Source organism: Anabrus simplex, chromosome 7 (assembly GCF_040414725.1).
Source record: "Anabrus simplex isolate iqAnaSimp1 chromosome 7, ASM4041472v1, whole genome shotgun sequence".
Taxonomy (NCBI): Eukaryota; Metazoa; Arthropoda; class Insecta; order Orthoptera; family Tettigoniidae; genus Anabrus; species Anabrus simplex.
Window position 1 is genome coordinate 118,338,740 of NC_090271.1, and position 18,693 is coordinate 118,357,432.

General features: G+C 37.7%; 1 protein-coding gene across 5 annotated transcripts in view; it reads left to right on the forward strand.

The window, feature by feature from the left end:
* Window positions 1-18,693, forward strand: part of Set2 (SET domain containing 2) — a 426,901-nt gene that overhangs the window by 56,088 nt on the left and 352,120 nt on the right. For all 5 annotated transcript variants that reach the window (XM_067151274.2, XM_067151278.2, XM_067151276.2 and 2 more), the window contains one exon: window positions 10,394-10,513. In XM_067151274.2, the coding sequence (XP_067007375.2) occupies window positions 10,394-10,513 (120 nt within the window). The remainder of the gene's footprint in view (window positions 1-10,393; window positions 10,514-18,693) is intronic.

Below are 18,693 nucleotides of genomic sequence, written 5' to 3' on the forward strand. Positions count from 1 at the left end.
TTTCAGGGTCTGTTCCGTACTGACAGTATAGGCTCCGTGCGTATAGCAATGTGCTGCTGCAGGTGGAAACTACGAGAACTAATTAGGGGCACCTTCATCAACAGCTGACCATAAGAAGCTGGAATATGTGTGACGTTTACATACATATATTCAGTCATTTTACAGTGGCCCTCTATTGCTGAATCCCTGTCAATGTTCTTGTCTAAAGCCATTACAGTATTAGAATCTAAGGCCACATTCCCTGTGTGTTGATCCGGTCATGTTTATGATGTAGATAACCGCTGTAATGGATCACACTGACGTGGAAAGTAGAACCTTGTGTCCCTGTACATTCTTTATCCCAAGTTTTGTTTTGTTTTTGACAAAGTATATGATATCTATGTAGGCCTATGTTCTTTCAACTAATTTCTTATTCCCCCCCTTTACAATTAATGTACCATCCCTCATAGTTTTAGCTTTACTCGATAAAACGACTAGTGGCGGGTATAACGTGAAAGCGGAACCCAAAAAGTAAATTAAGAAGAAGAAGAAGAATCATTTTACAATGGTGTCTTCAGATGACTATTTTTTAATGTCATCACTTTTGGGCAGAACTATATGCTTGTTGTTGGCTGCATTAATAGATGCTTTGATACAAAGGTTTTCTTCATTACCTCATGAAATGCATTTGAAAAGATGGTGGATCATAGCAGTAAATTGTAAAAAGTAACTTGGGATTTACACATTTTAATTCATACAAAATAACTCTTTACAACATGTATTTCAACCATTTTACAAATAGGTTAACAATTAGAAGCAAAATATTATAGCAGTGTTATATCTGCAAAGCACATCATAATAGATACACATTGTATTGTATTGCCATAGTCTTAATTATAGCCAGTAGAATAATAATAATAATAATTAAAAAAAGTACCGCACTGCACCACAGAACAAAGTGTGGAATTTTATAGTATTCCATTACAACCGAACGAAATGGATTTGGAAAGGCAGTAGACAAATATAATTACACAAATAGGCCGCCATTATGCAATATCAATAGCTCACAGAAATACCATATTTTACATCCGTCAATTCATGTCCTTGTCCTGAGGTGGTACATTTCTTTTCAAGCACACCCCTAATGGAAATGAGCTGCATGCACAGTCTTAACCACATACCGACACTCATGCCAATCTTAAGTTTCTGGCAGTGTCAGGATTCAAACTTGGGCCCCCGAGGAAGGCAGCTAGTAGTGCCAATCGTTATATTACAGAGGCGGACTTGAGATCATATTTTAAATACAGACACACAATATAAATAATCACTTATTGGCAACTTTAAGTGATTCTGAACTTTTCATCTCATGCATAATTTTTGATAGTGTACATACAGTTTCAATATCAGGAATTTCAACAGGTCCAACATCAAGCCTGAGACTTTTTATCAGAATAAGTTCATCCACACTCTTCTCCTTGTAGTTCTCTTTCCGTACGTCTGAGATGCGAGGTTGGGACCATTCACACTGTCAATCAGTACGCGAGGTGACATGTTATGAGCAAACTGCATAAACAACAGCTAAAATATGCTTACATTTCACGGAAACAATTGCTCGCCTTCAAGAAATAACGATTGTTACCAAGGCCTTTCTTAGAAAACATGGTTATGTTTAAAATTAATTACAATTAAAATTTAGAATTAATCGCTTCCCTAGCAGCATTAACTTACGCTAACACCATATTGTATTAGAAATAGACCAACAATATTTTTCTTAAGACAGTATTGTTGAATGTGTATATGAACACTGATCTCGTTACCACCACTACTAATACATAAATTACTACATTGCCTTTATCGTGAAATGGTAGGATATCTAATGTACCAATGTTTCTTTCTGATCACATTTAAACTTATTGCTCTGTTTTTCATTTAAATTTATTACATGACCACTTTCTGAAAGTTTGGAATAATGTGGCCATTTTTTTGTTGCATAACACACTCTGAAATCCCACTGTTATTATTTAGTTGACCATGGCAGCACGTGGCGAGACAACAGTGGATATGTGCACGGTGAAATACATTAACTTACAAAGTTTGCCACTCACAGCGCAGCGGTGCATTTCTCCCATCAGCGCACGCAGCCTATAGTTATGCAAACATTTTTTATAAAGAAATCATGTGAGCGGAAAGAGTTAAGAATAGTGGCAGGGAACAAAACTATATTTGAATTTAAATAAAATGATGAAGCGAACCTGTGTACGTTCTGTTTCGGAGCGAGAATACTTTCTGAAATGCTGCCTTACATGACAGCTTGGAACTGGCGTAAGAAAATTTGAATGTTAAAATCTCGAGATTTTAAGCCCAATTAGGTAGGCCCTATTGATTTTGAAACTTATAGATTAACCTCACAAAAGCTTGAAGACATAAATTGTCCATAACTCTACAGGCACCCCTTGTAAGGCTTGTTGGTGATAATCAGCAGATGCAAGCACAGGAAAATAAGACGATTGAAATGAATTTCATACATCTGACGATAGATAGCACCTAAGTCGAAAGCAAGAAGTCACTGAAAATCAGTCTAGCCAACCCCATATGTTGGGTAGCTATGTAGCACTTGCATGGAGGTGGTAGCAAGCAAGTCAAAGTACCAGCTAATTTACACCCCTGGGTAGTTTACGTAGCTTGGTAGGATAGCTTCTGTTAAATGGAAGTACAGTGAAACCTCTCACTTTGGACACCCCTATAGCCTGGGCAGCCCCTTTTGATTGGACATCCTATACTTTTACATGTAAAAATCTTCTGTACATTGGACACCCCTCAACTATGGACTTTGGACAGTCCTTAAATGACAGTTTGGACAGGTTCAAAACTGTATTTTGCGTTGCTGATTTTTAATCGTTAAGTGCAAGGGATTTTAACATGGTCATTGAAAATGCTGCTCATCCAAGAACATTTAAAAACCATACACTATGCTAAGACAGACAGCCTTCCTGTTTTTTCCAATCAACTAAAGAGGAGGAACCATCTCATGTAGATAACATCTTGTTAACTGAGGAATTGAGATGTCTCCCTGAAGTCTTTGGTGGTGTTTTTTTGTGGTTTTGATAATGTTTTGGAAATCCACCATAATATTCCTGGAGCAATTGATGGGATGTTACAAAAAGTTATTTCTTCTTCTTACGGTATAGTTATGCAAAAACAGAGCTCAATAGCTGCAATCGCTTAAGTGCAGCCAGTATCCAGTATTCGGGAGATAGTAGGTTCGAACCCCACTGTCGGCAGCCCTGAAAGTGGTTTTCCGTGGTTTCCCATTTTCACACCAGGCAAATGCTGGGGCTGTACCTTACTTAAGACCATGGCCGCTTCCTTCCCACACCTAGCCCTCCCCTGTTCCATCGTCGCCATAAGACCTATCTGTGTCGGTGCGACGTAAAGCAACTAGCAAAAAAAAAAAAAAAAAAAAGAAGTTAATAAATAAATAAATAAATAAATAAATAAAGCAATCGTGTTGAGTGGAAAGAGTTAAGAACAGTGGCAGGGAATAAAAATATATTTCAATCTGCTGCCCGTGCCGCTTTCGGACACGCACATGGAATAAACGCATTCGTCAGGTTTTTCCCGAGGGCCCCCGGCTCCCTAAAAATATATTTGAATTTAAATAAATAAAAAAAGTTTAAAAGAGACCACAGAAGATTGAATGCTAAGTAGGAAATTCAGGAAACTTACAGACCCTTTCATGTACTTGGGTTACTTTTCCTTGTAGGATGATAGTGTAGTGAAGATAATTGAGTTAGTTTAGTAAAGCTAATGCATTATGTTCACAGCAGTGATCTATGATGTTTTGCACAAAAGGATATTAATTCTCGCACCAAATTATCATTACATCACTCTATTTTCAGACTGACTTTGCTGTATGGAAGTGAAAGCTATTGAACTCCTGATATCTTATTCATCCATTGGAGTAACAAATGGGAAAATAATGGAGGATAATTATTAGAATGAGCAGGTGTGAGCAATAACGGTAGGATATTCATTATGAAAAGGTAAGGGTCAAGTAAGGAATGAACTTGTAGGGTGAAGTGGTATTTGAATTGGCTTAGAAGATTTGAGTCATTTAAGACAAATTCAAGTTTTGGTGGTGGTTATTATTTAAAGGGACAAAACAACAAATTATTAACCTAGAAATATAAGAGTGTAGATTATCTAAGAGTACTTTGCTGTAGAGGCCAGCCTGGGTATTGCTCGTCCTGTACATATGTCCGGCCATTATTGAAGGCAGTGCACCACAACTGTTTCTGTGACGACATGTTTGCTCCATGTATTTTGAAGAATTGCTCTTGACTTTCTTCTTTTGTGGTGCGAAATGTGGATCATGTTTCATATTTCCACATTTGACTGTTTCCGTACACAGCCATAGTACAACTGATGTGGTGGATATACCTGACGTGATGCATCATTGAACTGCTATGCGCCACAGCTTTTGTTCCCATTCTGTGCTGTCACTACACTTGCATTTGGAATCGGTTCATTCTCACATTTCATATGATTAGGTTCTTATTCATACTGAACTTAGGTATAAGAAGCAAAATTAATGCTATAATGCATACAAAATGTGTCCAAATGAATGACCATCAAGCGAGTTAGCCATGCGTTTAGGGCCGCGGAGCTGTGAGTTTGGATTCGGGAGATGATGGGTTCAAATCCCACCATCGGCAGCCCTGAAGTTGGTTTTCCATTTTTACACCAGGCAAAGGCTGGGGCTGTACCTTAACTAAGACCTCGGCTTTTTCCTTCCCAATCCTAGCCCTTTCCTGTCCTTGCGTTGCCAAAAACCTTTTAAAGTGTTAGTGCAACGTTGAACCACTGGCATAAAAAAATGATGTTAGAACATGAACTGAATTGTGTTACTAATGCAAACCTACAAACGACTGACTTCAGAAGGCTAGCTGTATGCTTGCAAGGCTTAATTCCTCCATGTTGTTCATGTGAGAACTCGCTACAAAGGATAGTGAGCTGTGAACGATAAATGGTTGAGAAACTGACTTAGATAGATGGGCTCACTAGAACATTTCTCTGTCTAGCTGCTTAAACCTTTATTTTGGACAAGAGGCCACTTTTAAAACTGAGCATGGTGATGCAGAATAGTTCCCAATTAGTAAAGGAGTCTGACAAGGCCAAAGGATGAGACTGTGTCTTAACATTCCCAAAACATAGTCTTACAACAGGTCTACCATCTGATATCAAAATAAAGAATTCATGGAAGTGTTCAATAATTTCTATTTGCGAGGATCAACTGTAGTGACTCTCATGTACCAAACATTTTCTGAAGATTAAGGCAGCACAGCATGCAAACGCCTCGAGATAAGGTGCTCGAATTTCTCTGTGCTTACTGAGGTCACAATGATTAGGGTATTCATCTTTCCAATAGTGGCGTATGTTTGTGAAAGCTAGACCATGAAAATGCGAGATAAGAAGAACATTGCATTTGAATTATGGTGTTCGAGAACAATTGCATGTATATTCGAAAGATCAGTCCAGATCTGTCTCTGGGGGCCTTTATTATGAGGTTACAACTGTCATTCTGTGGGCACATCATGAGACAATCTCATTCCTTAGAAAGATGATTAGACCTATGCATGGAAAAGCACAAGGGTATGAAAGATGAGGGCAGCAGACACTAAGGTAGATTGATTTCATCAAGCATACATTGCATATGTCACTGGAAGATCTGGAAGGTTTAATGGAAAACAGGAACATTGGACTCACTCCATTCATGCAGTGAAATGGCGTATGAGTTTTAGTGCCGGGAGTGTCGGAGGACAAGTTCGGCTCACCACTTGCAGGTCTTTTGATTTGATGCCCGTAGGCAACCTGCACATCTTGATGAGGATGAAATTATGATGAGACGACACATACACCCAGCCCCCATGCCAGCGAAATTAACCAATGATGGTTAAAATTCCCGACCCTGCCGGTAATCAAACCCAGGACCCCTGTGACCAAAGGCCAACTTGCTAACCATTTAACTATGGAGCTGGACAGCCATGTAGTTACCGGGAGTCATTGACTTGTCACCTAATCATGCTGAGATATATTAATTTATGTAACTTCTGAAGTGAATATATCTTGTTCTGTTTCGGAGGTGATCCTTATTGCTATTACTGAACTCTTTTATCCTAGAATCAACCTATGAATCCTCAGTTTATCATGTCTCACACTGCTAAGACTTATGTCTAAACTTCAGTCTTGCCTTCCGTTCCATTCCAGTTAATATCTTTGGAGAGAACATACAGCTCAGATTATACTTTTTCAATCTGAAAATTAATTTAATTTTCACTTTCTACAAAACGTATGATGATGATGATGATGATCATAATCATCCCCTTCCCACCTCATGGCAACTTATTTCAAAGGAGGGCATGAAACCAATACACAGAGGGTACCATTGAATCACTTAGTTGTTTGTGCAAACAGTATAATCAGTGAATACATATATAAAGAAAGAAGGAAATATTTCCTCAAATATTCATGTTTTTGGGTAAATACTTTAGAATATGAAGTGCATCCAATGTTCCTGTTTTCCATGAAACATTTCAGATCTTCCAGTGATATATGAAATGTATGCTTGATGAAATCTATCTACAGTACCTTAGTGTGTGCTGCCCTCATCTTCCACTTTAAAAAACTACAAAACACTCATTTGTATTATTGTTAAAAAATTTCAAATACAGAATTATGAAAATGCATAGAAGAAATAGAAATTTTGTGAAGTCTTGTGTAGTTTGTACGGTTCTGTGTTAAAGAAATATGAAAACTTTTAGTTGAATTAGATAATGCATTACTCAGAAAGGTTTAAAAAAAACATGAGACTGAGAGCAAAGTTGAAGCAATTGTGGAAAAGTTATAAAAAGCTATAAAGACATAGTTGGAGCAATAGTGTAAAAATAGGAAATGTACTAAAAAGCTCATGACAATGCATCAAATTCATATTAAGATGATAATAATAATAATAATATCGTATGGCCTCGGCTACCTAATGCAGGCATTTTGATTTGACGGCATCTAGGCTGCCTAGACATCAGTTTTGTTGTTCCTTTTTTTTACTTTTCCAGGCAGAGTAAACCAGATCTCTCTTGGGTGATCTGTGGCAGAGTTTTAATTATGATTGCAATCAAAATCTTTCTTCTGAGATAGAGTACAATGTGGCTAACAAAACATTTTGAACGAAGAGTAAATCAGATCGGTCAAAGGCGGACATCGCAATGAAGAACTTCGGATAATGACAAAGAGATAGACACGTTGATACGAGATAAACCATCCTAAGGATGCTGCAGTAGATTGAAAAAGATACATGTATGATGTTGGCATCGGAAGATACTGCCAATGTAAAGAAATGATGTAAAGCATTGTGATTGGTTGAGACTCTGAGATATAATTAGAACATCTGAGTTGCAAAGTCCTTCCCGCAAGACATAATAGACAAACTATAAATAGATGGTCCAGAAATAAATCAGTCATATAAACTCTGGACATGTTCTCTGAAATAGAAGAAAAATACTTGAACAATACTAAAAAATTGGTATTGATGCTTACCTACAGATGATGAAGTCGCTGAAAACATGTGATTCTTGTCTGAACAATTTCTTGCAACAATATCTACTGTGTTTTTTAAAATTATATATATTGGTATGAGACTCTTCTCCCTGCAGTCCAACATTCTGCTTTGTTTTTGTAAATACAGTTTAAGGTGTAGCTCCTCTAATACTGGGAAGTTTTTGGAAAGCTATTCGAGCATCATTTACTGCAGGATCATTTACATTTTCTATACTTCCCTGGAATTCTGAGCTTAATATTCTCACCTTTTTCACAAATACAAATGCTTATGATAAAGTATTTTAGGGACTGAAAGTCTTGCTTTTTTCATTGAATCGACAATCCCATCATTACACGTTTATTTTATTTGAAAGGTCATGGCCAGGCCAGAACAGTTGATGTAGGTAGTGCAAGCTACCAAGGAGAACACATCCATGGTATCTCCTACCTTTTATAAGAGGCAACAAAGGGGGACCAGGAGCTCAGCTTGGGAGAGCGAGTTGGCAACCACAGTTCTGCTAGTTGAATCCATTATTTCTTCCACTTGTACAAGTCTCCTCCTTTCATCTTTGCTATCTACCTTGATATAATATAGCAGGGCTGGCCACAACGAGGCTCGCTAGCCGCATGCGGCTCTTGAGTCAGTCTTGTGCGGCTCTTGACACCAACCTTAGAGTAAAATTAAATGATATAATTAATGGAATCTGACGACATCTCTCGGCTGGCGGCAGTCAGTAGCAGTGATGTGTGGCTTAACGTTATTAGCGCTATAGGTCAGTGGTAAGACATGGGAGGTGAAGATAGTTCCGGCGCCTTCCATATGAAAGTGCTTTGAACGGGAGAGTGTGTCAGTGAGCCAGTGTCGTGAGGTGAAGCCAGTTGCGTTCACGTATAGGCAGTAGCGAGTGTCGGTACTTTTCTGTGTGCTGTTTCAGTACAGTATCGACATTCGCTACTGCCTATACGTGAACGCGACTGGTTTCACCTCACAACACTGGCTCACTGACACACACTCCCACTCAAAGCAATATCTTTCTTGTAAATATATTTCTGAATTGGCCCAGACTATATTTAGCTTGCATAGCAAGTTGAACATTTTTGGGAAAGACCTTCAGACTAAAATATTTTCTCACTTCAAATGTTCGAAGAATACTGAAAGCCTTCCTGACGTTCAGGTGGAAACTGAAGATTACATGAGTAAAATGTCTGGCCTTGCTGAAGAAATCAATGGCAGATTTAATGATTTGAGATCACTGAAACCTTCATTTTCATTCCTGGAAAATCCTCTTTCTGTTGATGTGGGCGATGGCAGTCCTGTTTCATCACCAATAACAAAGGATACAGCAGCTGTAGAGTTGGAGCTACAAGAACTGCAAGAGGACAAAGGACTAAATGGACTCAAACGAAGTGGCATTTCTACCATAGAATTTTGGAAGAATGGTCCAGAAGAAAAATACACACTAACGGAACAGTGTACCAAAAGACTAATCTCAATCTTTGGGACTACTTATGTGTGTGAATCACTGTACTCAACGATTAAATTCATTAAATCTACATATCGATCTGAACGAACTGATGAACATTTAAGTGAACTTGTGCGAACTGTGCTTACCAATTATCAGCCAGATTTCAAAAAACTAACCGCAAAAATGAACACTAAAAAGAAAGCACTTCTCAAAAGTGAAATCTCATTCCTTGATGTGCACCTGAAAAATAATGTTCTGTGTAGTGTAGAAGAAAATAAATGTTCCTTCATTGTTTATAAAATGAAAAACTTGTCTTCATTTTATAAACTCTTTTCTAAACAGCTCCCAGTTTTTGTCTCCTAAATTTGCGGCTCCCAGAAGTAAGGTTAGTGGCCACCCCTGTAATATAGTAACTTAAAAAGCTTTTCCGGTATAATTGCACCTTTTCTACATGCATGTTGTAATGCTACATGCATGTTGTAATGTTCTAAGTGTTATATTTTGTATTTCAACAGACTGAAAAACTTACAAGTTACATTAACTGAGTTGATACTGAAAAAGAATGGCTTGCTTCATACAACCTACCTGCCTTGGTTAACTCTTGTGTCGTTCCGACCGTGGTGGTGTTAGGTTTGTGAAGCCTAGGGATTCTTCAATTTTCATGTTCATCTTCATTCTTCTAACGATCAGACCTATTACTTTTTTCCCTTCTGATTAGAGGTAAGAGAGGATGGTTGATTGGTTATACTTCCTTTTAAAACAACAATCACAGTAGCTACGATCTCATAAGTATCAGAAACAGTGTTTAGGGACTGATATTAAGGTATTAACAATTTTCATTGTGATACCACAACCAATTTTGAGCACATTCAATCATTTACAGACTTCTATGTTGACAGTAGCAAAGGTGCAACTGATTACAAAGCTCAAAATAAATACCAACTCTGTTGGGATGCCAAGTCTTTGTTGACTTCTGCTGATTGTCATATGAGAAACTTGTATGTTGGTGTCTAATAATCTAATCACTAGTATTTGTCCTTACTTTTCCTACACAACTTTTACCTAAAGAAACCTAATCCGCATATTTTGTGCAGAAAATTAGGAATGTATACAATTTACAAGGTTTAAATGAGGAGCTGATATGTGCTGAGTCTCCTTATTTTTAATATGTAATATTTCCTGTAATGTCTCCATCACTCACTTTAGTGTTAATTAGGGGCAGTGTCAAATCAGAAAATAGGGCAAATCTTCTAAAATTGTAAACAGGAAAATAATGCTCTGCATTCTTTCTCTGCTTTCCTTTCTCCTTTTCTTTCTTCAGATTTTATTTATAGAGTAATATGTATTTTTTACAGATCAACAAGTAAAGAAGCAAAGAGGATGGTATGTGACTGCTTTCTTACCAAAGAAGAGTGGAATCGAGGAGACATGGGCTGTGGGGAAGACTGTCTCAATAGATTGCTAATGATAGAATGGTGAGTAATGTCTTCTGCATTGTTCTTAAATCTCTGATTTCCTGTTCATGTCACTGAGTCTCGTTTATCTATCCCAGATGTGTATCAGGACTTTCTAAGACCAGTTGCTTACTTGGACATTTGTTGTGTGTTTCATGTGTCTGGAATTAAGAGAAGAAACTATTTGCCTGCTGGGCTGTGTACTGTAGCTCGGGTGGTAGTGCACCGGCTTTCTAAGCTGAATTTTGCGAGTTAGGTTTTGGCCAGTCCAGTTGTGTTTGAAGATGCTTAAATAGGCCAGCTTCATGTTGATAGATTTGCTGGCATGTAAAAGAATAGTTGTGGAAATAAATTTCTTTCATACAACGTCTCAGAAAACCATAAAAGTAGTTAGTGGTATGTAAAAACCAATATTCCTTCTTGTCTGAGATTTAATGACTGCAGCCTCTTTAACTGTACAGTGTAACTTAAAAGATTTCCAGTCTGTCGAACACACAAGTTAAATATACTCCAGCTGGAGTAGATACAAAGGAGTTCATCAAGATGAGTTCCAGACTTCAAGTTCCTAGGTAAAAAAAAAAAAAAAAGTAAACTTGTGTGCAGCTCTTTTCTGGAACACCCCCAGTGGAGGTGAGCTGCATGTATCATTTCAATCACATCAGTCCTGCCAATCTGAAATTTCTAGCAGCACCGGGAATTGAACCCGGGCCCCTGAGAATAGCAGCTAATAACACTAACCGCTGTGCTACGGAGATGGACAGTTCCTAGGTATTAAACAGAAATAAATATAAATATTCTAAATATTTGAGTGTCACTTGATAGAATCTGATCTTCTTTCAAGAATGAAACATATCATTCTTTGTTTAATTGTGTGTATCTTTATTCCTCATTAGATAATGGTTTTTTTTACAGGTATGTTACAGTGTAATATATTTAACTTGTGTGTTTGACAGACTGGAAAGCTTTTAAGTTACATTTAACTGAGTCTACACTGGAACGTATGGTTTCCTTCTTAACAAATTCTTAACTCTGCAGATATAGATCCTTTGCTGAATGCATTTTGAATATTATTTAGTTGTGATACCAACATTAATGTAGTAGTTGTAAAGGTAATTTTTGAAATTATTTAGAATAATATCTAACTCTACATTGTACATTAATCATGGGAAACACACGGGAACAGAACGTATCAGTGTACCACATGATCAGTTGCTTCAAGCGTCTTTCTATTGGGACACTTTTGTTCTGGAAATCTCTCCCGATACAAATGTTGAATGGCAGGCCATTACCATATGCTAAACATATCTCAAATGGCAATCTGCCAACTTCGCATTTATGTGTACTTCCGTTGCACTTTACCAAAAACCAAGCCCGTGATGAACACTATTAAACAGTTACGTGTTTGCGGAGTCCATAATGAAAACTTAAATAGTTGATGCTACAGTAAGGCAATAAAGTGATTAGCATGTCAGTACATGCGATGACGTGAGTTGCATGTCAACATTACTTTCAACCGGGGAAGTTGGCCATGCGGTTAGGGGCGCACGGCTGTGAGTTTGCATCTGGGAGATAGTGGGTTCGAATCCCACTGTCGGTAGCCCTGAAGATGGTTTTACGTGGTTTCCCATTTTCACACCAGGCAAATGCTGGGGCTGTACCTTAAGACCACAGCCGCTTCCAACTCCTAGGCCTTTCCTATCCCATAGTCGCTGTAAGACCTATCTGTGTTGGTGCGACATAAAGCCACTACATATAAAATTAAAAGTTTAGTTTAACAGTTCCATCTTTTCAATACAAAAGTTTTGTAATGCGGGTTACATTACAAATGAAACATTTATTTAATACTAGTTTCAACCTAAGGTCAAGGTCATCATCAGCCAACAACACGAATTGCACAACATATTAAATAGTCCATAAACAATGTACATTTATTGCAGAACCATTGTGGTTTGATGCTATAAAGTTAAAAGTTGAAGATGAAACAGTCACAATGGAGATAAGTTTTACATTATGCTTAAATTGCATTAAAGTAAGGCACTTAGCTGCCGTTGAAGGATGATTCAATTTGATCAATCTGGATGCCAAAGATTCTTGAAAGTTTGTGTATCCTTCGCTACAAAGTTCTGACAGCTGTAAGTCATCATCGGCTATTCAGTCATTGAATGAAAATCGAGAAGTTATCATCAGTCAACAGGAAGAGAATGAAAGGAGGATCATATTGCAGAGGGAAAGCTACAGAAAAAATAAAATGTGTGCATGATGGTAGGGGAACATGGTATAAAATCTAAATCTCCATAAATAATCTGTAATGAAATATTTTCTTTACTGTTAGATTTATCATACTTTGCAGTATTTTTCCTTCAACTTCTGTTCCATTGAATGAGGACAGACATGCATAATCTCTTTGTTAGAGGGGTAATAAACGAGTTTTTATTCAAATCTGTCATAAGTGTTAATTAAAACTACTTAACAGGAGTTCTCTTGGCTCAGTAGGGTAGTCACAACCATATGCAGGCATTTCCTCCATTTGTCTGTTGTTTCTGCCTCTCGGGAAACTGATTCCAACAATAATTCATTCATTGATTGTTGAGTTCACTACAATTCCTAGTGCATACCTGCCAACTTTCCCAATTTAGGCGGGAGACTCCCGATTTTCGACAGTTTTTCCTGCCTCCTGATTATTCTATTATTTCTCCCGATTTTAGCTTATTTTTTTGTGAACTTCAAACATTCGTTTTCAAATCCCGCCATTTCAGCTTTTTTTACGCCAGTGGCCAGAAGTCCTTTGCTCATTGGCTGCTTTCAAACGAAATATCTACGTTTATTAATGCAAGAAATGTGTACGAATGTGCACTGTTTATTGAAACCTGTATATCGTGATGCGTATATAGATTGTTAATCTCTTGTTCTCGCGTGCTATGTTCGTATTTGTTCACATCAGTCTAGTCGATTCCATTCTCTTTAGTCGATTCTAGAGACTAGTCGCTAGATATTGAGTTTTTCTTAGTAATTTAGTGACAGAATTTCAATGATAATGACTAGTGACTTTTCTAGAGATTGTAGGAGCCATTTGGAGACAATTCTGACAAAATTTTATCTCAATATAAATAAAATAAGAGTGTCTGTACATTGCTCAGTATTTAAGAAGAATGATATTTCCATACCGGTCGTGATCATAGTAACAAGGGGAAATGCACGTTTTAATTTTCCGTGATTTCTGTCTGTATCTCTGTATGTATATACACACGCTCATCATGAGAAAACGGCTGAAGAGAATTTAATGAAAATCGGTATATAATGTCGGGGAATAAGTCACTACAATTTAGGCCATAAATAATTTTATCCACGCTGAGTGAAATGGTAGTTCAGGGGAAGGCCGAAAATTTAATTCTCAAATATTTGTTATTATTGGCCCTGTTGATAAATACTACTTAACTAAGGTTATGTATTATTACATTTCCTTTTATGTCTTATACATTTTTACTGTACCGGCTATGATAACAGAGATATTTATGAATTTGGATTCTTTTTGCGAAGTCCATATCAGCGCCGAGGTACGAGAAAAAGGGTGAACAGAATTGTATGTAAAGTTGGGGAATAAGGAACTACAGTCTACGCTATAAATAAGTTTATTCACGCTGTTCAAAATGGTAGTTTAGGGGAAGGTGCCAAAAATTTAATTTTTAATTACCTATCTTACCGGTCACATTGAAAAGTATTACATAACAAAAGTTATAGAGAATACAATTTGTGATTATTTATGTCTTATTTAGTTTATAAGAATGAGAAAAGTCATGAAGGAACGATCGCTTGAATAGCACAATAGGGAGTCATGAAAGAAAGGACGACCCACTTTACATTAAATGCTCTAATATGACAGATTTCGGAAGAAAACTAAATGTGAAGGCCTCCAATATAGAAAGCTCATAAAATTGATCAACATTAACATTACATTGACCATTGTTCGTTGTTTTGTGCTTTGTGTATTCTGCTGCCATTTTATCTCCGATAGATGGGATTACTGCTGCGTATCGAGTATAACAGCCTGCCTGAATATTGGCGGGAAGTAGCTGGGGAGTTAGATCTCTCTCTCTTCTTTAGCATACCGTTCCTCTGGTTCATGAATTTTCTGATACTACTGGTATGTAACACACTGGATCATCATAGTATTCCAGCTATTCGATCCCTACTCTGAGACAGTGATTGGAATGAGCAGTGTGCACACTTAAACGGAATAATTATACAGGAATGTTTGCGGCTGTCTGCAGCTTGGACATTCTAGGTCTGAACTTGGAACTGTTAGATCGACACAGTAGTACTTTGCGCTAAAAGTGAGAAAATGTGCTGTTTTCATTTTATTGAATGTTTCATATGACAGCATTGCTTTTAATCGCGACATTCATACTGGCGTCATTGTAATGACCTATGTTGACTTCAGTTGGAAAAATTATAAGGACAATCTTTCTGAGAATTCCTTAGCGAAGCACGGGTAAATCAGCTAGTTATTTGATCCAAATAGCGTTGCGCTTCTCATAATTGTGCGGGCGCTTGATGCAATATATTAATCTATGAATTTTTCTAAGTAATGGCATCTAAGTGCATGATTGATTCACACATGTGGAGCATGAGTTCATACTATTTTCGGTAGGCTTATCGGAGACCGATCATCTCACTCACATATTTCCTGCGAGGGAATAGAGATGTGTAATTTTTTTTTTTGCTAAGGGCTTTACGTCGCACCGACACAGATAGGTCTTATGGCGACGATGGGATAGGAAAGGCCTAGGAGTTGGAAGGAAGCGGCCGTGGCCTTAATTGAGGTACAGCCCCAGCATTTGCCTGGTGTGAAAATGGGAAACCACGGAAAACCATCTTCAGGGCTGCCGATAGCGGGATTCGAACCTACTATCTCCCGGATGCAAGCTCACAGCCGCGCGCCTCTACGCGCACAGCCAACTCGCCCGGTTGTGTAATTTTTTTTTTTTTTTTTAATATTTGTTTTACGTCGCACCGACACAGATAGGTCTTATGGCGACAATGGGACAGGAAAGGGCTAGGAGTGGGAAGGAAATGGCCGTGGCCTTAATTAAGGTACAGCCCCAGCATTTGCCTGGTGTGAAAATGGGAAACCACGGAAAACCATTTTCAGGGCTGCCGACAGTGGGGTTCGAACCTACTATCTCCCGAATGTGTAATTTTTAGCCTTGTAGCCTCGTATAACAACAGTCGGGCAATAAGATAAATATATCGTAGTACTGTATTGCGCAAGACATGTAGAATAAGCAGTTTTGACATATTCTAATTCTGTCTCCTGATTTTTCCTGTTTTTCATATCAACTTCTCTTGATTTTTGGTTTTGTAAAGTTGGCAGGTATGCTAGTGTTATGATGAATCACGTTCTCATTTGACTCCATTGTTATCCACCAGTTTAAAAGGTATCTCTTCCCCAAGGGTTCTCAACTAAGAGCATAGATTGGCGACCGCAGGACTATGGCTGAACCTGACATTGTGTCCACTTATTTGTGCCAGTCTTGTCTTCCTTTTGGTAACGGATGACCTTTGGTCAATGCTTGTTCACTTCATATTTGGAGGATATGTGTAGGAGACCTGTAGATTCCTTTATATTCATGACCCTTCCTTAACTTTATCTGATCTCTTCATTCTTCAATGGACCAGAACCTCTTGTTAAGAGGGACTGATGATTCTCTTGAAAACCACTACTAATAGAAGATAGCTATAAACTGGGAGATGTAAAGTCAGAAGAGTTCGTGTGGATGGAATTATTGTTTCTGAGACCCTATGTGAAGGTGCCCCAAGTTTTAAACAGTAATCCAGTATTTTATCTGTTCAGAAGTTGTCAAGTCTATGATTGTAATAAATTGACTTTTTGAATCTGTGATACCTGAATGTAAAATTCCTGTTGTAGAAACCATCTCACTTCCATTGAAGTAAGCTTTCTTTCATAAAATCTGTTCCTCTTGACTTCTTTCTTCATTTAAACTTTTCTTTTTGAGTAAACATGGTCATTTTAAAAGTAATTTCATTGGAGGTACAGTAGTAAAATGAAGATGTAAATTTATGTCCTTATCCTTATAATCTAGAGGTGAGTTGCATGTACCTTTTTTTAACCATATACTAGCCCTCCTTCCAATCTTAGAATTTTGTCAGTACTGGGAATCGAACCCAGGCCTCCGTTGACGTCAGCTAATAGTGGCTAACTGTTACGCTATGGAGGTGGGCACTGCGCCCGTTATACAGTTTAACACATTAGAATATCCTTTTTTTTTTTTTTTTTTTTTTGCTCTGTCTTATTTAATTTGCTCTAAATTATTTGAGAGAGAGCTGGCCGTTCAGTTAGGGTTGCGGCTGTGAGTTTGCATTCGGGAGATAGTGGGTTCAAATCCCTCTGTCGACAGTCCTGATGATGGTTATCCGTGGTTTCTCATTTTCACACCAGGCAAATGCCGAGGCTGTACCTTAATTAAGGCTATGACCGCTTCCTTTTCACTTCTAGCCCTTTCCTATCCCTTCATCGCCATAATACCTATCTGTGTCCGTGCAACGTAAAAGCATATTGTAAGTTAAAGTATTTTTGTATTGGTCATGTCCACAGTAACAAGGAAATGTACTTTTTAATTTTTCGTCATCTCTGTATGTGTGTACACGCACGCGTATCACGAGAAAATTGCTAGAGAGAATTTAATGAAAATCAGTTTAAGTTGGGGGTGAGTGAGTGAAAGGGTTCTCATTGTAATCATAGGTTAACAAGGCACTACAATCTAGGCTGTATTATTTTATTCACACTAAGGAACATGGCAGTTTAAGGGGAAGGCCTAAAATTTAATTTTCAAAAATATATGTTAATAGAGGTCCTATTGATAAATACTTCATAACTGAAGTTATATAGAATTAAATTTCTGATCATTTATATCTTCCATATCTTTACCACACCGGTTATTATAACAGATATTAATGAATTTAGATTTTTCTTGCTAAGTGCATATCAGTGCCGAGCCATGAGAAAATGGGTGATCAGAATTTAATGAAAATCGGTATGTAAAGTTGGGGAATAAGGCACTACTGTCTAGGCTAATATTCACGCTGGATGAAATAGTAGTTTAGGGGAAGGCACCTAAATTGCCCATGTTATTGGTCCTTTTGAAAAGTACTATATAAGAAAAGTTATAGAGAATACAGTTTTCAAACATTTATGTCTTATAGTTTTACTGTACCGACTGTTGATAATAGATTTCATGAATTTAGACTTTTGTTGCTTAGTTCATATAAGTGCTGAGTATTGCTGATGTGGAAATATTGTTCAGTCATGTTAACTGGCGATGGTTTTTGTCACGATTGTCTTAAGGTGTAAAATTGCGTGGTTATCGGTCCAAGAAAAATTGAGATGATGATTATAACAATGAGAAAACAGCCGTAAAGGAACGATCGCTGTAAGAATAAGACGAGGAATCATAAAAGAAGGAAGGAGGACTCCTTTTACATTAGATGCACTAATATCGCAGAGTTGGAAGAAAACTAAATGTGAGGCCTTACTTTATTGAAAGCTCATTAAATTGTTCAACAGTAACATTGCATTGACCATTATTGGTTGTGATGTGCTCTTTCTCTTCTGCTGCCTTTCATCTCCAGTAGATGAGATTACTGCTGCATCCTGAGTAAAACAGCAACAACCTGCCTGAATATTGGTGGGAAGTAGCTGGGGAGTTAGATAACTTTCTTTTTTAGCATGCCATTTCTCTGGTTCATAAATTTTCTGGTAACTGCTGGTACATATTACTCTGGTTCATCATAGTATTCCAGCTATTCGATCTCTACTCTGAGGCACTGGTTGGATTGAGCAGTGTGCACACTTAACCGAATATGACAGAGAGGAGCGTTCTCAGCTGTCTGCGGCCTGGTCATTCCAGCCCTGGAACTTGGCACTGTTAGAACGGCAGTGTAGTACTGTTTGTTAAAAGTAAGAAAATGTGCGCATTTTCATTTGATCAAGCATTTCATATGATAATATTACTTTTAACTGTGGGCATTCCAGTCTGTTAACATTTTATTCTGACAAGAATACTGGCGTTGTCGTAATGACCTATGTCAAGTTCAGTTTAATATTTTTCTGTCTGTTACAGCATTGGGGTAAAATGGATAGTTGGATTTTAATGAAATGTGGTATTACATTTTCAAGAAAGGTA